Source organism: Solanum pennellii, chromosome 7 (genome assembly GCF_001406875.1).
Source record: "Solanum pennellii chromosome 7, SPENNV200".
Classification (NCBI taxonomy): domain Eukaryota; kingdom Viridiplantae; phylum Streptophyta; class Magnoliopsida; order Solanales; family Solanaceae; genus Solanum; species Solanum pennellii.
Window position 1 is genome coordinate 75,489,236 of NC_028643.1, and position 25,006 is coordinate 75,514,241.

Genomic DNA, 25,006 nt, shown 5'->3' on the forward strand with positions numbered 1-25,006 from the left:
ACCCCCACCCACCCCCACCAACACCCCAAATAAAAAAAAATAAAAAAAATTATTTTCAATTTCATAAATTATTTTCTACTCTAGTAAAAATAAAAGATGTTTCTCAAAAACATTTTTCATTCATAAATCAAACACTAAAAATCATTTCCGGAAAATATTTTCTATTCACCAACCAAACATGAGAAAATAAGTCCAAAATCTACTTGTTTTCCAGGAAAACATTTTCCATGGAAAACATTTTCCTTCATACCAAACACACCCTAAATCATTAATGTTTCTTCTTCATAAATTAGTCAGAAGTCAATGCTACTATAATAATATATGTATATTATTGTGGTATCATTAAGATTTTTTTTGTATATTATATATTGTTGTGGTATTATTTAGGTTCTTATTCAGAAATTACTCATTAGTCAATGATATTATAAAAGTATATAGACTCTTATAGTATCAATGACTATTGAGTAATTTCTGAACAAAAAACCTTAATGACATCAATATATATATATATATATATATATATATATATATGTATATATATATAACAATTAAGTGAAATTATCAGCTTTAATGATACCAATACAATATATGAAGTTGATTTAGTATCAGTTAAGCGAAATTAGTTGGGTGTATATGGTGTAATTATTTAGTGGAGTATGAATGTAGAGTGAGATATGTTTGTAATTATTTTGCTTTAATGAGGTATTTGTTTGGTTTCCCTTATTATTATACTCACTCGGTTTATTTTTATTTATCCATATTATTTTATAATTTAATTTTCACTTCTATTTATCATTTTTAACATATAAAGAGAAAATATAATTATTTTTATCACATATTTTATTAAATTATTTTCTAAGGTCTAATAGAGTATTAAACATTAATTAATAGAAATGATGTGATTAACATATTCTTTTAAATGATAAATCAAATATAAATATAACAAGTAAAAGTAATCGAAACAATAATTCTAAGTAGAGTTATATTTTGGACAGATTCATTCGATTGAAATTTGAAGCTCACAAAAATGATCAAAAGACTTTGGGGCATTTCCCCCTTTTTTTCTGTGTGCATGCATTTGATCAAATAATTTTTTGGTGTAAAAGATTGTTATCATCCTCCACTATAATTTACTTGTCCTATTGTTTCGTTTTTCTTTTTTTGTTAGTTTTAAGAGAATATTATTTTAAATTTTTTTAATTATAATATTTGTACATTAAAAAATACAAGATTAAAGTATATTTTAGGTTTAATGTAAATTTCATCTATCAATCGTTATTTGCTTATATATAATTTTAACACATATTATAAAAAGAAATTTTATTTTATTATATTATTCGTACTTACAAGTCATTTAGATGCTAGAAAACAGAAAGAGATAGTAGTATATTTGTAGTATTTAGTAACAAAACTAAAATTACTACTGGATAATAATTTTCTTTTAATTTTAAATTTAGATGATAATTTTTGTATGAACAAATAAAGAACAAAGATGGACAAAAGAAGCCAAGAAGGAGTATTTAATTTTGCTTATTTTTCGTATCCCCTATTTCAATAATAAAATTTCATGTTTGATTTTTCACTTTTAATATCTCTACTATTTTGAAAAAAATAAATTTATTTTTTCATGTTTTACTTTCAATATTAGTTATTTATTTCGCAAATAATATTTCAAAAGTTAATCCTAAGCTAGAGTTTGATTTCAAGTTTTCAAATATTCTCGGTAAATCATATTTCAGGTGAAGTTTCACCTTTTGTTTGTCTCAAATTTTTTCAATAATATTTGACTATTTCAAAAAATATGACTAATAGCCATAAGTTCTAAAAATTATTTAAAATATTCATAAATTTATATCATCATTTTACAATGAAGATGTTCTATATAACCTTATAAATTGATAACAATATAGGCAAAACAACACATTAATCGCATACTCAAACTTGTCACTGATTCAGTTATAATTATAACTCATTAAACACAAATTATTCTTTTTTCTCAATTTTATCACTCAATTAGAACTCAAACCATTTCGGAAGATTTAGTTCAAATATTAGATAGAATTAATAAATAATATATAAAAAATTGGAGTAGTTTTTGAATTTTCTATTCCCAAATATTAAAACTTGGCCCAAATACTAGTTTTTTCTAGTATTTGAGAACTTGAGATATTTGTTAAATATATTTGTTAAGTTATATGATCAAACACCATTTTTCAAATTTTTTTCAAAGTATTCTTAGGGCTAAACGGACGTTAATTAAAAAGATATATGTAAAATAATATAATTTTAATAAATAAAAATAATATTTTAAATCAAATTGCAAGTGAAAATACAACAAACAAAATTGATTATATCATTTGACACTAAAATCAAACTTGGATTATTGAGTTATTGTTATGATGTCACTCAATTTTACTAAATTTAGCACTTCACCGAATCAAAACGGTTGGCCATTAATGGAGGATCACTCTTACTTATGCTTTACTGTATTAGTGGTCATTTATCCTCCACCTCTAGCTCCGGCGACCTCGTCGCGAATCTCTTTTTCCGGCGATATTCAGTTGTAAGTTCTTCTATCGGTACTCTGTTTCTTATATCAAAACAAACCCTAATCCCTTTTCTCGTAATTTTAATAGAGGAATACGAATTGTGTTGTTATGATACTCTCTGTAATATAGTGTGTTAGTTACTTCCTCCGTCCTATTTTATATGATGTGATGGAAGTTTGTGTGATTATAAATCGTTTCATTTAGGGATAAAATGAGTGTTTTGAAGTTAAATTTGTTAATTATATATAGAAATGTGTTATTTTTTTTTTGGAACGGACTAAAATAGTATTAAATTCTCAGTGTTTTGAGACTAACGAAGTACATTTTATTTGCTGAATTGTTGGTTTTCAGCTATTGTGCTGCAGTGGTGTTGATAAGATAGAGTGATTCATTAAGGAGATTGTTCATCATGGATTGTAACTGCTTCGATCCGCTGTTGCCTGCCGATGAGTTGTTAATGAAGTATCAGTACATTTCTGATTTTTTCATTGCAGTTGCTTATTTTTCCATCCCAATCGAACTGGTATACTTTGTCCAGAAATCAGCTGTTTTTCCGTATCGATGGGTGCTTGTGCAGTTTGGTGCTTTCATAGTTCTTTGTGGAGCAACACACCTTATCAATTTGTGGACTTCTACTCCTCATACAAGGACTGTGGCAATGGTGATGACTACGGCGAAGTTCTCCACTGCTGCGGTATCATGTGCAACTGCTGTCATGCTTGTGCACATTATTCCGGATTTATTAAGTGTCAAAACTAGGGAGCTATTCTTGAAAAACAAAGCGGCGGAACTTGATCGTGAAATGGGTCTTATTCGGACACAGGAGGAGACGGGTAGATATGTTAGAATGCTAACACATGAAATCAGAAGTACTCTGGATAGACATACTATTTTGAAGACTACACTTGTAGAACTTGGAAGAGCATTGCAACTGGAAGAGTGTGCTTTGTGGATGCCGACTCGAACTGGAGTGGAGCTTCAACTTTCTTACACTTTACATCATCAAAATCCAGTTGGATTTACAGTACCTATACAACTCCCTGTAATTAATCAAGTTTTCAGTGCAAATCGTGCTGTTAAAATTTCACCTAATTCTGCCGTTGCAAGGCTTCGACCTACCCGGAAGTACATTCCAGGTGAGGTGGTTGCTGTTAGGGTCCCACTTTTGCATCTCTCAAATTTTCAGACTAATGATTGGCCCGAACTCTCGCCGAAGAGCTATGCTTTGATGGTTTTGATGCTTCCTTCAAATAGTGCAAGACAATGGCATGTCCATGAATTGGAGCTTGTTGATGTGGTAGCCGATCAGGTTTGAATTTTTCTATATGTGATACAATATCTGATAGCTTCACTTTATTACCACAATGAGACAACTACATTGATGCAGTTTCATCTGCACTGATTACAACAACACTAACAATATACCCAGTGTGTTCCCACAGAGTGCGGTTGGGGGGAGGATAGAGGGTACGATCTTACCCCTACTTTATAGGTAGAAAGTCTGTTTCCGATAGACCCTCGCTTTAAGCAAAAACAGTCAAGAAAAAGAAGTAACGAAAGTGAAAGCATGACAAAGATTTCTGAACAGTGACTATAGCAAAATAATTCAATAATCAAAGTACAAGAAACAATAGATAGTAATAGTAATTGACGTACAAGAAATTTCATCTGCGCCACACTGATTATCTTCATACATGTTATTCCTCTTGATTCACAAAGTTTGATAAATGCTTGGACTGAATTTTCAATCTGAGGTCTATGAGGCTTTTAAGCAAAAAGCACAAGTATAGTGAGGACAATAATTAAGAAGTAAAAACACTCAAGAATAAAAACTATTAACGGAAAAAGCAATTATATGAGTAAGGAATTGGAAAAAATACAATAAAAAGCAATTGTATGAGTAAGGGATTGAAACAAATACAAACTAAGTGAATACTTACCTCCACAAGGTAGTGGTAAGGTTTGCATACACTCTACCCTCCTTAGACCCCACTTGGTGGGATTTCACTGGGTATGTTGTTGTTGTAAGTGAAACATTTATTATTTTGTGTCGCCTTCTTCTAGGAAGAGTTTATTGGTGATGAAATTCACACTGTAACTCCTTGTTGCATATGCATTGTTTGATATATGCAAGCCAAAGCACTCAACTTGTTTTTCTTAAGCCGAGTGTCTATCGGAAACAACCTCTCTATCCCAAAAAGGTGGGGGAGGGGTAAGGTCTACATACAATGTACATCTCACCTCCCCAGACCCTACTTGTGGGACTATATCGGGTATGTTGTTGTTATAACACTCAACTTACTATTAACATTAACTCTTAAAGATGGCAGTTGACTAAAACTGGCTTCCACGACTGTTATGCTTTATGAGACTTTGACGTTGGATGTAGGATCTAAACAAAATGGGACCTATAATTTTGATTTGATTTCATATACATACTGTAGACTAAAGATCTATTATGACTGTCCGAGTAGTATTTTCTGTACTCTTCATATAAAGTGAAAAGAAGGGAAAAGTTACGAATGTCCATAAAAGAAAAGACAGTGTTGTACTGTTGAGATTTCTTCAGAAGGAGTTGTTTTCTGTACACTTCTCCTAGTATTTCGAGAAAATGAATGAAAAAAATGAAGTTATTAGAGGAAATTGAAATCTTTAACCTCTTAGTTGTGAATCTCCTTTGATAAAACAGAAATTTGTGGAGTGATTGCAGTTTCCTCATTGAAGCATATAGATTCAAGCTTCTAGTAGACTATGATTAGTCAATCAACTGGCTCAAACGGAAGCAGCTCATGCATGTGGGACTTGAATGTGTGACCTGATGGAGTGACTTTTTCCTGTATCTGTTGTCAATGCAGGTAGCTGTTGCTCTCTCCCATGCTGCCATCTTGGAGGAATCAATGAGGGCTCGAGATCTTCTTATGGAGCAGAATGTGGCTCTTGATCTGGCAAGAAGAGAAGCAGAAACAGCTGTTCGTGCGCGTAATGATTTCCTGGGTGTTATGAATCATGAAATGAGAACTCCCATGCATGCGGTGGTTGCACTTTCATCTTTGCTGCAAGAAAGTGAACTGATACCCGAGCAGCGTCTGATGGTGGAAACAATCCTAAAGAGCAGCAACCTTTTAGCAACTCTCATCAATGATGTCTTGGATCTTTCAAGGCTAGAGGATGGAAGCCTTCAACTTGATGTTGGGACTTTCAATCTTCATGCTCTCTTCAGAGAGGTAAGCCTAATTTTCCCTTTTACTTGCAAATTCTAGATTATTTGAGTAAAAGAACAATTAAAATATGTTCTCATTACTTATGACAATATTGGGGTTTTTTTTTTTTTATCATGTTGTGTTGGAAACTAGGAGTGACAAATGGGCGGGTCAGTTTGGATATGAGCGTTGGAAACATGCTAAACAAAAATGGATAAAAATATATTCGACCTGCCCATATTTTACGCGGATAAAGAATGGGTTAACCGACGGATAATATGGATAATTTCAATAATAGCTAGGTGAGAACACAAGCTAAAAGTCAAAATGAGCTTAGACTCCCAGAAAGTAAGAACTCATGAAATGTAACCAGCAGACAAATGGGTATTGCTAATATTGATACTTTCCATATGTGATCCATTTTTAAATGTTCAGTTATCCAACTCATATATAGGTGGTTGGATTGGATGGTTACTTGATTTTTTAAAACCATTTTGCCAACCCTTCCTGAAACTATTCACTGATTCAGGTTTCTGCTTATTGCTTTAGGTCCTTAACTTAATCAAGCCTGTTGCAGCTGTAAAGAAGCTGTTTGTCACGCTTAGTTTGTCTTCGGATTTGCCGGAAGTTGCTATTGGAGATGAAAAACGGCTCATGCAAATTCTTTTAAATGTTGTTGGCAATGCTGTAAAATTCTCAAAAGAAGGCAGTGTGTCAGTTTCTGCAGTTAATGCAAAATCAGAATCTCTAATAGATCCTAGAGCTCCAGAGTTTTTTCCTGTGCAGAGTGAGAATCACTTCTATTTGCGTGTACAGGTATGTTTATAGGTTTATTACATGCTTGATATTTAGTGTTCCCAGTAAATGGTAGTTGCTCTTTAAATTCTTCTTGGGTAGTGATTGTTATTGTTGTTGATTTTTATTGCTACTTTTTCTGTGTAATTTAGGTAAAAGATACAGGATCAGGCATTAATCCTCAGGATTTCCCCAAGTTGTTCTGTAAATTTGCGCAAAACCAGGAACCAGCAACTAAAAATTCTGCTGGCACTGGACTTGGCCTTGCAATTTGTAAGAGGTATCTCACTTCACTGGTGTTTGTATTGAATGCAGTTTTCGGTTTGCTATGATAATTGAGGACTGCAGATTGAGACATTAAGTTCTTTTTTTTTGGCTGATGCACATTCCCTGGAAATTTAGTACCATGGGATGTTCAGACACTTACAACAGTGATCATTTTCTGACGTATTGTTCTAATGGCCTGGATCAGGTTTGTAAATCTTATGGAAGGACACATTTGGATTGAAAGTGAAGGTGTCGGGAAGGGTTCTACTGCTATCTTTATTGTTAAACTTGGCATTCCTGGTCGCTTAAATGAGTCAAAGCTTCCCTTTATGCCCGGATTGCCTGCAAATCACATGCAGATGACTTTTCAAGGACTAAAGGTCTTGGTTATGGATGATAATGGGTGAGTGCTCATGCTACCTCGTTATCTTTTGACCTTTTATTTGTCCTGCATTTTCTGTCCAATCTTGTTCTGCTATGTGTTGATCTGTTTTACGTGAGACTGGACATTTACAAGTTGAAAAAAGTGGTAGTCATTGGACATCACTTTGGAACAAGGAGCCTGACCGTCTATTACTGTCTATGGAAGTTAAGAGTTCAATAACTTTTATGTATAGTGGGATGTTCTAGACTTAGATATAGTAGGAGCATAAGATAATGTGCACCTGAAGGGTAGCGACTGTGGGTTTGCTTGTCATTAAAAACAAAGGTCCAAGGTAGGGACGGTAAAAACAAGAGATTATTTTTCCTAAAAAAGTTCATTCAGCTATTTCCTGCAAAAATCATTATCATTTGGTTCTGGTTCCACTAACTGCTAAAGTTTGGTCCTCAATGCATGCCTTATTAGCTTGTTAATCATTTCTTGGTTTGTAGTAATTAAATGCATGAAGTTTCATATCGTGTTGGTAGCAAAACTGGTAAGAAGCTCATAGGTCTTATCATGCTAAAAGGAAAGTTAAAGGAGCTTAACAAAAAGAGGAAAATGAATGTGGTCTTTATTGGGAAAAAAAAAGAGGAGGAGAAAGCAAAGCAGAAGGAAAGATTGGAGAACCCGAACCTCTTAGCTTTGGAGCCTATTTATACTTTGAGGAGTCATATTTTTACCGACCAGCACTATCGGAAAATGTGATTTATTGTACTTTGATGTGCTTCCAATTTTTCTTACGTTAAAGGGTTAAGAAATGAACATATCCAAGTAATCCTTTTACTCTGTCATTCTTTTCGTGACGAAAGGATTAATAAATATTAGATATAGACATCTATAGGAGCAAGTCCAGAAAATTCTTTTTTATCAAATAAAAAAGCTATAAAGGATTCTCTTTTACTTATTTGATAAGTATCCATACCTTTTGCTTTTTTCTTTATTCTCATTCACTGTTGGTGGCTGTAGACTGGTTTACCCGAATCTGTCCTAGTGACAACTCTGTTTCTCAGGTTGTTGCAAATGTAGCATCTTTTGAAAATGATATATAAGATGAATAATGTAGTTGCAAATTTTGAAACCTTTTTATGTAGGTTTAGCAGGATGGTAACGAAGAGTCTGCTAGTGCATCTAGGGTGCGATGTAACAACCATTGGCTCCGGTGATGAGTGCTTGAGAATCCTTACTCGGGAACACAAAGTACTAATCATGGACGTAAGTATAACAGGTATGAACTGTTATGATGTTGCCGTCAGTGTACATGAGAAATTTGGAAAACGTCTCGAGAGGCCACTTATTGTGGCACTAACTGGGAACACTGACCAAGTGACAAAAGAAAACTGCTTGAGAGTTGGAATGGATGGAGTTATTCTGAAACCTGTTTCAATTGATAAAATGAGAAGTGTTTTATCCGGGCTTTTAGAGCACGGAACTGTTCTTTAATCCCAGTGAACCAAAAGTGTCTCAAGACTCATACTCTGAGTCTCAGAAATCAGAATACAAGTGTGTCAGTAAATACAATCTCCGATTTTTCGCAAAAACGACGATTTGTTCACGATGATGATGCAATATGGCTGATTGCAGTTTCATTTATCTTATGTAATCCTCAGTAGCTTTGTATAAAGTAGTTTGGTCTACAATCTATGCATATATATAGGACTAGTGAAGTCTTTCCTGTAAGGTTTGATGTAAGAAAAATACAATGGCAATCGAATTCAGCTATAGTAAATACTTCGAGTTTTAATTTGTTTGTCTTAGTTTTTTTTTTTAAAAAAAATTGGCAATTAACACCCTACATGTGAAGGAAAGGAAACCAAAAAGGAAAGGGAAATAAAAAAATGTTTCCAACAACCAATATATAAATTATAGTATATGATATGTATGCTACCAACTTTGGTAAGGTTAATAATTAATTTATCAAATGATTAGTCAAAAAAGTAGGGAATTCTGAAAGGGCACTAATGATAGGGCAGACAATTTGATTCCTCATTGTCAATTTTTTATACAAAATATAAACAATAATTTAACTTCTTGTTGAAGAGTCTTATCAATTTAATATTACACGAGCAGCACTTTTTAACGTTAGAGAATATATGGTGAGGTCTCGATCTCGATCATAACAATAATATATTTAATATAATTTTATTATTGAGTTAAAAAACATGTATCAAGATTCCATTGAAAAGAAATATGGCTACTTAAACCTTACCTATTTTTGTTAAGGGAGTTCAACGTCTCATTTATTTGCTTCTAAGAGAAATGACTTAATATTTAGATCTCATAAAATATATTTATTTCTTAGATTTAAATTTTAATTTGTCAAATATCAATTAAAGGATTTATTTTTTCATGTTATACCATTTAATTGTTTGGATAGAGATAAATGATTCAAAATTTTAATATTATTAAGATGTTTATTTAAGGACTTATATAACTACGGAACATCACCAATTCAATTCATTCATCGACATGACTCTATGTAGTATATCAAGTACATACTAACACGCCGCCCAAACATCTTATCAATTATATATCACCATCCACAATCACTATCATCGTTGTCAATCGCTATGATCAGTTGTTATCATTGCTAGTCATCATTTATTATTTGTAATTATAATTATCAACCATCATTATTACAACAATCACTAATCATAACTGCAATCACCATCACTATTATATATTGTCAACCACCATCACCATTAGCTATCACTATCATCCATCACAACTATTAGTCGTCACCAACAACATAACTATCACTATTAACCATTACTATCAGCGCTATTACCATTAACTACTATAACAATATCAATTACCATTAATTAGTTAACAATATCCCTATTTGAAATTAGTTATACCTTTCCTTTTTGCTCATATTATATGATATAGTTCTTTGTTATTAAGGAAAGAATACACTTCATTTTATTTTGGCATTCCAGCTTTACTTGAGAGAATCAAGAAAAGAGTAAAGTTGCCTCAAATAAGTGACTTTTTATGCAATCTTTTTTATAAAGGTTAAAAGGCATAAAATGTATAATAGATTTCTTGTGTTGTTTTTCTCACTTTTGTACTTGGTGAGTGGAAATAAACATTTCCCTTGCCTGTAAATCATTGTGTTATGATCGAAATTTAAATATATTTTTTTCTATTCCAAAAAAGATATTTAAATTACGATCTATTTTGATTGTGCATTTAAATTATCATATTTGACATTTTCAATTCGAATTTTTGAGAGAAAAAACCACATTTATTTTCAAGGGCATATTAATATGTAGATAAGATAACTACTTAAAGTATATTTTTTCCCTTTAAGTAAATCTTCAAGCATCTTTCAATTGAGGCTAATAAGTACAATTAGGAGGTGATATATTGCATATTATTTATTTATTTATATAATAAGCACTTGAAAAGATATGCAAACTTTTTTAATTTTAAGACGAAAATATCGAATATAGATACAAATTATATTTTAAATATCTAAATAAAGTTTAATTTACCAATAAATTAAAGTGGTTATTGTCGATATATTCAACCTAAAATCATTTTTCTAATATCAACTATTTATGGTATAATGGAAAGAAAAGGAATAAATCTTTTTTTACTATATATCGAATATTATAATACTTAGATAACAATTGATAGCGGAAAAAAATTAAGTAAATTAAATTAAATTTATTATTTTAAGAATCAAATTTGACGACAAATTTGCATATTATTTAAATTCACTTGTAGCTCAAAGAGGACACTTTTTTTTAAGACACTTTTTTTTTAATATTCTGATTGATCAATTGAAATAAAATTAACTAAGATCATGTGAATCATGTGCTCCCACATATTTAGTAGATCGAAAAAGTTAGGCTTTTTACCCTAAAAATAATATTTATTGAATCACTTGGCCCTAGTCAATTTTTTTTTTCTGTCTATTAAGTTTGGATAAATTATTTGATATTTATTTTTGCAAAAAATAGGAGAATCAATATCTCGTATTAAGTTAAATATACAATATAACAGATGACAAGTAAAAAATATCATATATATAATTAATTTAATCAAGATTACATCTAATGAAAATATTAATATTAAAAGATTAGATATACAATGGTGATAAATAACAACTATTTATGAAATTAATCGAGATTACGTGTAATAATTATGTTAATATGGAAAGTTGTAGGTTAACTAGTAGATAAACATGTAGTAAATACCATATATATGTTAATATATTGATGTGGAAAGTTGAAGGTGACGAAGTATCGTATTGTATTAGTTGAGATACATGTAACGTGTATTATGTTAGTGAGAAGTTAATGATCATGAATATTATGTGAAATTAATTGTATTTATTTATCTATTTATATAATATATAAATGTATACTCTATATTAATATTTTCTCATATATATAAACAAATTTATATAGTTCCAATTTTGATAAAAAGAATCTTTTTTAATTTGTTTTTTATCTTTAAAAAAATCAATTTATTTTTGACTTTACCCATGATTAGAATGAGCAGCGCATGTATTTATGTACTAAAAAAAAGGAAATTTCCAATCATCACGCACTCCATTATGTGCAGCATCACCAAGAGAACTAGACAAACAACTTGTGTTATTAAAATATAAAATAATGTCACAAGTAGTATATACTAAAAATAAAAATATATTAAGAAATCTAATAATAATTTAATATAAGAAAAGGTACAAAGGAAAAGTTACAATCCCAATAAACATTAAAGATGCAGTTATGAATCATATGAATTGCATATCCAAAAACAACCTCACAAACTAACAAAAACAAAGGCAGACTCATTCTTTCCTTAGTTGTATTTTTTCTTTTAATATTTGCAATCTTCATTTGTCAAAAAAATCAACATATTTATTTATTTTTCACAAAATATATTTAATTTTAACTTCATTTATTTTTAATAAATATTTTTTGTTTTAAATAAGAGAGATATGTGTATTCATTTCTAAATTTTTTTTTTTGTCATTGCATATTATTAATGTATGCAGTAATAAACGAACAACTTCACCCTTAGTCATAGATTTTAGGTTTAAGTAATGAGCACGAAGAAAATTTTGGTGGAGCAACACACCTCTGAATGTACTTAAGAGTATCCATTTTAAATTTAATTGGAGCTCTGATACAAATCGTAAAAAACTAAGAAGAAAAGATAGAGACAGAACTAACTCTTAAATTACGTGTTGAATAACTTTATGAGCTCGTTTGGTTGATACTTCCTCTCTCCTATATTAAGTGAATGTTTGAGATTTTTTTCTTCGTTCAAAATAATTAAATAATTCAAATTTCAAGATGGATATTTGATTTTTTTTTCATATTTGCCTTTTTATTTATTAAAGTTAAACTACTTACAAAATTATATTTATAATTTTATAAAAAAGCAATAGCGAAAATTAAGTGTTGAATTAATATGTGCACATTGACTCACAAATTCAGTTAAATATGTATAAGGAAGAGTAATAAATTATTTTGGAATTCATTATTTAAGAAAAGTAATAAAAATAACTCTATAATTATTAAATAACTAATTTCAATAACTTATTGTGTTATTTTATCCTATAAATATACATAATTAATTTTTATTTTATCTCGAGATTAAATAGTACTAAAATTCATAAATTTTAAATGCCGACTCGTAATAATATGGTAGTCTCTTCTCTCTTCAAAACGACAGGGAAAACAATGTTTAGCTAAAGGCCAAAACCCAAAGCTACCTTCTTGAAATTTCCATAAAATCACCTTCCAACAGTCTCTCTCTGATCGAATTTTGTTAACAAAAACCCTCAAAAGCTTCTCTCTCTTTCATCACCATTCCATTTCTGACCTCTTTTTCTATATATAAAACAAACTTTCAGTCGGTTTTCACTATTACATTTTGCCGATCATCTAAATCTCAAATCAAAATAAATAAAAATTGGAACTTTTGATTACCCTTTTCGTTTATTGTAATCATACAATTCTGGGTTTAGATTTTTTTTGTAAATTTTGAGTATTTTTTTATATATATTTTGTGCATTTCCATGGCGGCTGATGCACAAGTATGTGGCGAGACAGCAGTGATTGAGGCTCCGGCTGTTCAATCACTGTTGTCAAACGCTGATGATAATAAATTTTCTGATGTGGGTTCGGAAGAATCTGAGTGCAATTCTGAGAAAAATGTGAATTCTGAATCTGTAGATAATGGGGGGAAGGATTGTTCGGATGTTAAATCTGATTATAAAATGCAAGATATTGTTGACATGTTGAAGAAACTCAAGTTGAATCCACTGGCGAAGGAGTTTGTTCCTTCTTATTTTAATCGCGATCAGATGCTTCTGAACAATTTTGTGCAGAATTTTGTGCCTGTTATTAAGACTGGGGGAGTGGGAGGTGATGCTTTTCAGAACAATGGAAAGGTATTGTTTCTGTTGTTCTGATTTAGTTAAATTGACTGAACAGTTGTTTTGGATTTTAATATGTTGTTTATTGTATTTGGTTGATTGTTTCATGACTTAGGCAATTATTAGTTCTTTGATTTCACTTGATAAAATCGAAATTCTGATATATTCGCAGTGTTTTTCCAGTTTGCAGTTTCGCTGTGTAGGCTGCATAGACCTTTGTGGTCCAGCCTTCTTTGGATTTGCGTATAGCGGGAGCTTAGTGCACCCGGCTGCCCCTTTTTACTCATTTTTATTTTCCTTTAGTTTTAAGGTTTTTTATGAGGTCGTATGTGCATCCGTTAATTAGTTGTATACTTGTTTCAATTATGGGAAATGTAGCTGCTCGTAATGATTTTGGTTGAAAGTCTCATCATTTTTTCTAGGTAAAAAATGATTTACTTGGAGATTTCAAATATTGGGAATGTATGTGGAAGCATCATTAATCCTGCTTGATATTTGGTAATCAGTCTGTCAAATAAGTTGTTGTGAAAAGTTTCATGCTTTGGGCTGTTGATCATTTATCAAGGGTACTTTGAATGAATGTAGTGGCTGGATTTCAAAGTTAAGAGGGACTTTTGCATTCTGAAGCTTTCTTGTCAAAATTGATTCTTGACTCTTCCTTGAGTAATTAATTGTTGGCATTTCGTTAGTCAATGGAATTTTTTGACATTGAGTCAGTTATTGGTATTGGTGACTTTTGTTTAATAGAATTGTTATGGATGCTTAGCTGGTAAAAATGAAAAAAACGTTTTTTTGATTGTTGTGAACGAGATGGAATTTGTCGTTTTGATCCAAATGTCCACTTGTGAGTGCTACATTTTCATTAAATTTGGTGATTTGAGCAGTTCCCACATCAAACTTTTTTCTGTATGGTGCACCAGATATTAGGGAATATATTTGTCATTTTTCGTATAAATTGAATTAAAAGTTGTGGTCCGGAGGGGGAACTTGTTAATGTTTTAAGCATCCTTCCATTGCACCTCTGCAAAGCGGCTGTAGAAGCTGATTTCACGCTTCGCATCTGTGATGCACAATTTACCAAAGGAACAATTCTACCTTAGCTTCAAATCTTGTCCTCTTATAAACTTTTGTCTGGTCCTGTTGTTTAGTTTCTTTTATAAACAGAAAAGTTCAAGCTTCCATACTTTTTTTTTTGATAAAGGTAAAAGTTGTATTCAACAGCATTGAGGACATGCTGGAGACCTCCAAAAAATGAGTTACGTCGTTTCAACCTACGACAAAACATCTAATAGATTACATGCTTCCTATAAAATCTATAATTTGTGCATTCTGTTCTATTCCTTCTTCTTTTCACCAAAAATAAAAGGTTGTCAACCTTCCATACTTATCAATTCGAGGATCGTGTTTCAGATCATAATTACCACAATTTACTAAATACCCTAGTGGATTGGGCAATGCATTTCACCATTTTGGAAGTGATTTTTACTGCTCAATTCAGCAAGCTGACTCCTCCCTAATTTTATCACTAATGTGTCTGCAGAGAGGTAACAACCATAACCAGGGCAGAAGGAGAATGAACAATAGAGCTTTTAAGGCTCAAAGAGAAGATAGCATTAGGAGGACAGTATATGTTTCTGACATCGATCACAATGTAAGTGAGGATGGATGCCCATTTATATTTAATTTATGTTCTGAAATTGTATTTAAAAAGTTCCTCTTTTTGACTTTGCATCACCACAGATAACAGAAGAGCGTCTTGCTGGATTATTTAGCGCTTATGGACAAGTAAGTGATGATGCTCTTCTGGACATTCTTGTGATTCATTATGTTAGATACTTGAGTGCTTTAAGTGCAGAGTGGCGCTTCTTTCAATTGATTGAGAAACCTAAAAACCATTAATGCGCTAAGTGTCACGCTGAAGCAGATGGGTGCCTATAGCTTGTGTTTTACTCCATAGTATAGGCCTCAAGTCCTAGTTTGTTGCTCTATCTGCGTTGTATAGGATGTTTAAATTCCATGACCTGCAAATAAGCAATAACCTTTAGACTGTCTAATATTATGACTGAGCTATGATTAGCATTACTTGTCAGGTTGCTTAAGACATTAGTATCGTTAAAATATCTTGATCATTGACATATGCTTCAAATTACTGATGACATGCAGCAAACATACCTTTTTGGTAGAGGGGTGAGTGTTCTTTCTATCTCTTGGCTGTGGGTACTATCATAATAACATTGTGCATAATATTCTGAAATATTGACCAGGCCGAGGTACTTATTTTCTTGTCAATCTCCATAAAGAGTCAAAAAGGGTATCTCAAAGTTAATGTTGCCTAGGCTCTGGTATTATGTATTCATTTTCTGGTCATGCCAATTCAGTGTCAAAAAAGGTAGCTCAAAGTTGTTCTTCAAATTCCTCATCAGCTTGTTAGAGTTAAATAGTAGCTGCTTCGTAAAGTTGATTCTGTCAGTCTAATCCCCTGAGAAATTCTCGACAAGCATGGGAAAGAGGAAGCTGAAATGAGGAGATACAAAACGAAAGAAGAAGCCTAAAGGTGAAGCTGGTAGATGCACAAGCAAACTATATATGTTGCTTGGACTATCCAAAAAGAAGTCCGGTGTGCGCAGGATCCTTGAAAAGTAATGCATTTTTGGAGGATCCGACACGCGTACAACAATATTTTTGGAGAGTCTGGTGCAACATAGCAAGAAAAACCTAATAACTTAAACACAACAAAAGATTGATTCATATTACACTTATTTTACCTTTACACGGATATAAGTTGCCTCCTTTCATATTCCTCTTAGGCTGATCCTGAACACCAAGGAGACTTGTATCATTTCACTCCTAGGACAAATCACAGGTGGGATTTGGATTTTCTTTAAAAACTGTACTTTGCTTGACTCAAGACATAAGTAGTTGCTTAACTAAAGACATAAGTAGACTATGAATATTTACTGTAAGGACTAAGGATGTAATCACTGCTACCTGAAAATTAATAAAATAGCGTATATCTGATAGCCAGTGAGAGCCAGTTACTAATTAAGAAGCATGTAAAGATGAACCTAAAGTATTTCTAAATTATATAAAGTACCATATCTTATTGTTCTTCCACTTACATCCTGCATCTCTGAGTGGACTTTAAATTTCTGTGTTTTCGTTTTGGCTTACAGTTTTTGGATATCTTCAACGTACATCTTACATTTTTACTTAAATCAACATATTAGGAAGACTCTAAAGAAGGTTACAATATAGAGAAGCAATTAGATATTGAAATATTGAACTACAACATCTATAGCTCGAAAGAGCACTACTTCGCTTGTTATTTCTCTCTTCTTTCTTTCTTTGCTTACACTTTGGTGTCATAGTAATGTGCTTTAACTGTCTTCTACGCACCAGCGATGTGCGCTGATGCTTATTCTGGTTAAAGACTGTTTGAATTAATATACATCAGTACTTTACTTTTGTCTCCTTACTTGCATCATCAATTGAAGAGCTTCTTTACACTTTGGTTATGGTTTATTTTACTGTTTAATATGTTTGGCTTATGATTATTGCCCTGCAAGACCATTATCGTTTCATGGTTTGTCTTTTCAAAAATACAGATATTCCATACAATTATTTTTACTATTTATGGGACTGTCCAACAAAAAGTTTGGTTTGTATGTAACTTGGAAAGCTAGATTGAGTTGCTTGTTGTCAGTCTGTGAGGTGTTGGTGAGTCACGATGCTTATGTTTCTGTTTGACGTAGTTGGACTAGTTTCCTTTTAATTTGCTAAGTTTCATGCCATTTTGACACATTTGAATTGTTCTTTATCCTCATTTCTTTCTCAAACTCGACTGACATTAATCCATGTTTGTGTTTTTGGTGAAAATTCTTGTGTAATTACACTGGGTGTGTTGTTGTTGCTTTGGTGAAAATTGTGTGGGGTATCTATTGAGGAGTGTAATAGTGGTCTTCCTATAATAATAATAAAAAAAGAGTGTAATGTTGGTGTGTTTTCTTTTGGCTACATTTGCTCCATAGGTTGTTGACTGCAGAGTTTGTGGTGATCCCCACTCTCGCCTTCGCTTTGCCTTTGTGGAATTCGCTGATGAATGTAAGTTGGAGGGGATAGAAGTTTTTCTTAGTACTGCTGAACATTGAAAAGTCAAAACTAACTTGTCATGTGGAATCATTCTAACAGACTCAGCACGAGGTTCACTTAGCCTTTGTGGAACAATATTAGGGTTCTCTCCTCTGAAGGTCCTACCATCAAAAACTGCTATTCTACCCGTGAATCCTACATTCCTTCCTAGGGTACGCACAGATCTGTGCCGTTTTATTTACTTGTTTATGGATATGTGGAATAATTTTCTTGAGGTTCTATCTCATCTTATAGAAGTAAGGTCATGGAACTAAATGCTTAGTTTTCCATTATGTGTACATGCTATGTGCAGTCTGAGGATGAGCGTGAGATGTGTGCCAGGACAGTCTACTGCACAAATATTGATAAGAAGGTATAAATTCCCGCCTTTGAAATCTTCTGAAGTTATTGCATGCTTTTTAGTACATCTTTCTTTGGGATTACCGCTGTCTGATCCATAGGTTATAATGATCTGGCTCAGGTCACTTTTTGTTTTCATAATCATCTGAAAGTTTAATGTATTGTATTCTATCCTGAACAGCTTTCTCAAGCTGATGTCAAGAATTTCTTTGAAACAAGATGTGGTGAGGTCAGTGTGATGTTGAAACTTCTGACATATTAAGTGTAAAGAATGTTCGCCCAAGTGATGCTGAAGCTGCTCCTCTTTGCAGGTGTCTCGCCTGAGGCTTTTGGGGGATCAAGTGCACTCTACCCGTATTGCTTTTGTTGAATTTGTTATGGTACGTTGACTATCTTTTTCTTTTTCTTTGGATTTAAGTTGAGATATAGCATCAATAGGTACATTAAACACATCTATAGATTATATAATGTCACTAGATGATGACTCTTCCTTATTTTAGTTTTTTGTGTCATGGAATTGTCAGCACGATCTTCTTCTTTTTTGTAATTCCTCTGAATGTACTTCTCTTTCTCCCCTTGTTATTTATGTGGTGGCAACCATCACTCTAGAGACGCCATTGAGCAGAGAAGTTCCTATAAATTATCAGTGGTATATCTAAAGATGCTAGCCTGCAAAAAGCTGCAGCATGATATCAAATATTTCATTTTGAAGATGATCTAAACAGGTGCTGGAATTATAATGTAAAAAGATACTTGATAAATGTGCAGGCTGAGAGTGCAATTTTGGCATTGGACTGTTGCGGACAGATTTTGGGATCCCAACGCATCAGGTACTTCAGTTAGAAGTGTCTTTGATCCCAATTGATATTGCATCTTTTTAAGCTTGGTATCTCAGGTTCTATTTTCTCCCAAATAGGCACCAATCAACAGAGTCATGCACTCTAAGGTTCCCCTTGAGCAAAAGCTTCTTCTCTCTTTCTCCAAATGTATACTATGACATTGCCTGCTTTCTGCCTTTCTGTCATCTGAAACTGAAACTGAAAAATAATGCTACAGTTACAGGCAGTGCATGCCAGATCCTAGATTGTGTATCAGTCTGTTAATTATTTTTGGGAGTTGGGACATGTTCAGTCTAGGGAATATTGTTGTGTTGGTACACCCTGGTTAGTGTGAGTTTGTGTTCTGTAGCCTCGTGAATATGTCAGTTCCAGTTGCCTGCTTGCACATATAAGCATTTAAACTGAATTCTTACTCCCTTTGCACCAGAAGAAAGACTCTTCACTCATTGAGGATCTAATTTGATTGATTTCGGAGTCAAATTGAACACGTAAGAATTTAAATTGGAGGATACGTTAATGGATAGCCACTTTCAAGTACTCTTCCTAACAAGGTTGAGAGTAGATTATGAAACTAAATCTAAGATCGTCAGTGCAACTACTGTTTCTTGTAATTATATAGGATCATTAGGTTGTGAAGGTCCCATGGGGGGATGGCCTAATGGTTGACACATAGACCAACCTGGAGATTCAGGTTTAAATACCATCTATAATACACGGTATGAGTCCTCCTGCTTGACAGACAACCTTGACAACGGTGGTTGTAGGACATATACGGTATGATGAAATAGTCAAAGTGCTTGCAAGCTGGACAAAGCACCCCTGATATCCGAAGAAAATATCAGTTGTGAAGTTTTAGTGATTAGAGTAACTAACATATACAAAATGGAAAAAAGAAGGTTTGGTGCCCTTAGTTGGTTGGATGAGAGGGATTATCGAAGAAAATACATGTACTATTCGTATACTAGTCATAATGACTTCCCCACCCTCTTTACCATATTTGATTTTTTGCACTACGCGTTTGACAAAATTTACTGCTACTGATTTGTACTTGAGTCTCGTTCAGCAACATGCATCACAAGGTCTCGTCTTCTAAGTCCACCCCTCCCCTCCCCTCCCCTCTTCCCCAGGTGCTCCATTCTTTAACCAGCATCTCCTTTTACCAAGAGTATGTAAATGCTATTTATGTTTAATGTCTCTTCTAACTTTAATACTTTGCTAATGCCATAGGGTGAGTCCTTCAAAGACACCTGTGAGGCCACGAGTTCCTCGCCCCATGATGCATTAGGCAATCCTTTGTTGCTATCAAGGTCTGGAAAGAGTTGAGCGCAAGCCCTCTTGGATGACTTGAGGTCGCGATGGGAACATGAGACAAACGTTTGTTTCAGTAATTTTCGTCTTTTTCATTCCCACTTCCTTTCAGCTCGCGGTAACTCTTTATCACTACTGAAAATGACTGTTCACCCTGTTTTAGCTTAAAGTTTTTAACAGAAATGTCACAACTTTTTAGTAGCTCTATACTTTCCTTTTATTAAGCACTTGCTGGTTGATGCTTGATGGTATTTTTGTTTGAGGCATGAAGGCAATCTTTGATAACCATTTAAAGAAATCCTTTTCTGAAACATGATCTTAAGTGTTAGATGCATAGACCAATTCAGAATTGAAATTTATGGTTTTGGATAGTAACCTCAAGTTAATATTATAATAATTGATTATAGTAATTCCAAATTTAATTTGTTGGCAAAAAAAAAAAAATTTAATCAAACTATCGGCGGAAACACCTATGTAAAGCACTTTTAAGACTTTTAAGGTATAGACATCGAAAATTTCAAAATACTATAAATAAAATACACGTTGTTATTCACATTGAAGTTTAATTAAATTTGGATTCATAAGTTCAACAACTGGCAATGTAGTTGGACTTTCATGGTGATCCGAATAAGAGTTTGAGTTTTTTTTATTTCGATATAGAATCTGGAATTGACGATCAACAAGTTAAATTTGGAGTTTGTCAACTTTGTTCAATCTAGAAACTTAGGTGTATGCTTGGTCTGAAAGGAACTTTAATTAAGATGCTATCCTATATGTTTCATTTTCAAGTGCATTCTTCATTTTTTTTTTTTTTGCTTTCCTATAATTTGATCTTGACCATGTCATTGAGAATATGTCAAGCCAAATATTTTTTGGAGAGATAAGTGATTTTCATATTTATTTGACAATGAAGTTGAAGATACTCCCTCCGTCTCTTTTTATTTGTCCAATTTCGAATTGACACATTTGTTAAGAAAATAATTAATGACATAGTAAGTTTATCATTTTATCTCTATTAATTATGAAGTGGGATGAAAAGTTCTACATTTTTCAAAGTAATTAGTCATTTAATTGAGGGTATAATAGGTTAAAAAAAATTTCTTTCTTGATTTGTCAAAATGAACAAGTAATTCGGAATAATGATAAAAGGAAAGTGGACAAGTAAAAGGGGACGGAGGGAGTACTTTCCAGAGAATAGACACACTATAGAGATGTTCCAGAACGGAAGTTTATGGATTTCTGTAACTCCTTTAAGTTAACGTATAAAATAATAATTGAGGTTCACATAATTATAGTCTCATATCTATGGAAACTCTAAAATTGATATAGAATTACGAAAGTTATTTAGTTCACGTGAATTCATAATAAAATTATGAATCCGTTCTTGATATGATTGGGTGGTAGTTGATCAAGTTGGTAGGGGTAGGGTACTAGGGCAAAGGCGGACCCACCCTTCTAGGTGGAGATTGTAGGTGTACGTATACCTGGTAACTTCGAAAAAAATCATGCATATATATGTATATCTATTTTGACAAATTAACAGAAATTAGGATATAATTAACCATGTCTAGGTTTGTATCCAGCTAAAGTGTTATTTTATTATTTTTATTTTAAGTTTATCATAAATATCAAGGTAATATTGGTGCACTCAAATTTTTTTAAGTCATATATTCGTCTCTGCACATCGAAGGGGCCTAGGGTGCGAGGGACGAGCAATGGGGTGGGGGGGGGGGTGTCAAGGTGTGTGAAAACAATCGTCCTAAGATATCACTTATATAGCTTAATTTTTTTCTTTCATCCTAGAAATCATTTTTTTAGATTTTAAGAATGTTTTTAAATAGTCTTTTGATAAAATAGATATGAAAAAAATAAACATATATTTTCCAAAAAGATCATCGTCTACTCCAACATATATCATTGTTAAGTTATAAAATTAAAACACTAAACTATAATACTACTATATTTTTTAAAAAGAAAATAGAAAAATGCTTTATATGAAATATTAAATAAATAATGTCTGGCTGACCTTAAAAAGTTGAAAATGTCACAATATTGCGCCACATGATCCCCTAGAGTGTTGGAAATTTTGTCGTACAAGAAATAATTGGTGACAAAATTGCTACGATGTAAATGTCTATGTAATTAATTATAGGAAATTACAAAGAAAGGGTGTTTAGATCAAGACTTTTATGTGTTGTTAATTAATGGAAACTTTTTTGACTAATTAATAGCGATGATAGACTTTAACTCATTCTTGCTTCGTCCCATTTCGTAAATCAATAATATTGATTCTTAGTTTATCTTTTCATAAAGGGCAAGTTTATTTTTATTTTCTCGATATGACCAGGTGTATTTGTAATATTACAAGTTAATATTTTTTTCGTAATTGAATGACATAAGGTGAATTATAATAGATAGACAGCGACATCATTCTACGTAACTTAAAACTTACCATGCATTGCCTCATTTGTCAACCCTAATGACTAATGATTGACAAATTATTCATAATTGATCAAAACTCTTGACTATTCTTTTGGAGAATCCCAATGGTACCTTTTTTGTATTTGGAAACAATCTATGATCCTTCCAAGCTTTGCCTTTATAAGACATGGGTTGATTTTCACCTTTATAAAGTGAAATATTTATTTACTTTTTGTAGGGTTATGCAAAGATGAAACTAACATGATCCTTTTTATATTCATTCTTGTTTTTGGAAGGGCAACTTTCACATATAACAAACATAAAATTCGTATTTTTATGTTATAATAAAGTTTGAATAATTGCGCTCTATAGTAAACATATATATGTATTATTCGCTATACATATACAGTTGAAGCGAATTGTATAAAATGAATTGTATAAGACGAGAAAGAGAGAAATTATATACAATTTGAATTTGTATAAAACGAGAAAGAGAGAAAGGCAAAATAGACTTGGACGGGAAATTATTTGTATTGTATAGTTATAAGTGTATAGGACGATTATATACAATTTGAATTTGTGTAAAATGAGAAAGAGAGAAAGACAAAAGAGACTTGGGCATGGAATATACAATTGAATCGAATTGTATAAAACGAGAAAAAGAGAAATTATATACAATTTGAACTTGTATAAAATGAGAAAGAGAGAAAGGCAAAAGAAATTGGGCAGGGGAGTATTTTTATTGTATAATTATAAGTGTATAGGACGAAAATATATGTATTTGCATGTGTATATACAATTTTCTCTCGCTTTGTATAAACAGAAACACAATTTATACATTTTGTTTCTGTTTGTATAAGTGAGAGAGGCGAGGGTGGCGAGCGAGATCTGGGAGAGGGGAGAGAGGACAATGAAAATATATGTATTTATACAATTTTCTCTCGCTTTATACAAACATATTTGATACATTTTTGTTTATATAAAAAGCGAGAGAGGCGAGCGAGACTGCCACCAAACGAGAGTGGCAAGCGAGGTTTCACTAGGAGAGTGGCGAAAATAGCTATAGTTTGCTATAGGATACAATTAAATTAAAATATATTTATATCACTTAATTTGAATTAATAATTTGCTATTATATACAATTTTTTCTTTTTTGAAACTATATATTTATTATCCAGAGTAGTTAAGTGATTGTATATTACACATGAAGAAAAGTTACTAAGGACTTTTGGTGGGTGTAGATACTGAGTTAAGGTACAGTTGACAATTGTTGACCCTTTTAAAGATCACAAAGAACCAGTTGCCATTGGCAGCATGCAACTTGGTACTTTAAGTACCTCACTGTTCGGGTTATTTGGTTCGTGGATAAAGTTATTTTAAATATATAGTTTTAAAATTATAATATTAAAACTATGACATTTGTTTATGAATTTTTTTTCTTTTTGCTTAGAATTTTTAAAATTGGAATTGTGTTTTTGGCCATACTTTTTACAATAATTATTTTTAAAAAAATATGGAATATAATTTAAATGAGATTATTTTTATAAATGAAAATTTTGGGATAAAATTTAAAAAGAAAAAAATAATAAAAGTGAAAATAAAGTTTTGGCCTTTTGATAATTTCTAAATGCCAAAATACAACCTCAAGTTGGTGAAAAATTATCATTAGTCAAATAGGTTAATTTATATTTATTCCATCTTCCGGATGAATAAAAAGACATCAAATTTAAGGTATAAATTTTATTCTACAATTAGTGATTTAAATCAAATTGAATATAATTTTAATAATGTCAATTCAATCTTAAAATATTTCATCTCATCTTAAGAATAAAATTACATTTAATTATTTAGCTTATTTATTATTAAGTTAATATTATTTATAAATTCAGTTCAATCTGCTTATTTGACACCACGTATAGATATATTGAAACATAGTTGACACGAGTCATTGACCCTTTCAATTTGTTTAACTATTAAATTTATAATTTAATGTCCCTAGCTACATAAATAGCTTTAAAGACAAAGAACAAGTTGCCATTGGCAGCATGCACAACTTGGTACTATAAGAACCCCACTATTAGTAGCTTTATTATTGACACCAAACTATAAGTCAAATTATATTAATTGATTATTGTTAAGTAAACTAACATTTAATCAGTTGAAAACTATATATTAATTAATCATGATTAAGTGAAAGAAGTGTATTTCCCAATACATATATTATACACGATGAGATGGTGTAAAGTATAGTAAGAAAAAGGTTTTACCAAATATCTATCGTATCACAACGTAGCTTATGAAATTTTTTAAAAGGAAGA

At 32.0% G+C, this 25,006-nt stretch overlaps 2 protein-coding genes across 2 annotated transcripts; both read left to right on the plus strand.

Moving 5' to 3' along the window:
- Positions 1-2,403: 2,403 nt before the first annotated feature.
- Positions 2,404-8,978, plus strand: LOC107023958 (ethylene receptor 2). Its single transcript, XM_015224808.2, has 7 exons — positions 2,404-2,563; positions 2,901-3,858; positions 5,405-5,773; positions 6,299-6,565; positions 6,697-6,824; positions 7,017-7,214; positions 8,327-8,978. Exons 2-7 carry the CDS (start codon positions 2,959-2,961, stop codon positions 8,673-8,675), a joined length of 2,211 nt encoding a protein of 736 aa, XP_015080294.1. The 5' UTR covers positions 2,404-2,563; positions 2,901-2,958; the 3' UTR covers positions 8,676-8,978.
- Positions 8,979-12,902: 3,924 nt separating this feature from the next.
- LOC107024123 (polyadenylate-binding protein-interacting protein 8) lies at positions 12,903-20,565 on the plus strand. Its single transcript, XM_015225024.2, has 10 exons — positions 12,903-13,647; positions 15,173-15,283; positions 15,373-15,417; positions 17,661-17,733; positions 17,821-17,933; positions 18,074-18,133; positions 18,302-18,349; positions 18,432-18,500; positions 18,889-18,950; positions 20,187-20,565. The coding sequence occupies exons 1-10, from the start codon at positions 13,273-13,275 to the stop codon at positions 20,242-20,244; spliced, it is 1,014 nt and encodes a 337-aa protein (XP_015080510.1). The 5' UTR covers positions 12,903-13,272; the 3' UTR covers positions 20,245-20,565.
- Positions 20,566-25,006: the final 4,441 nt, after the last annotated feature.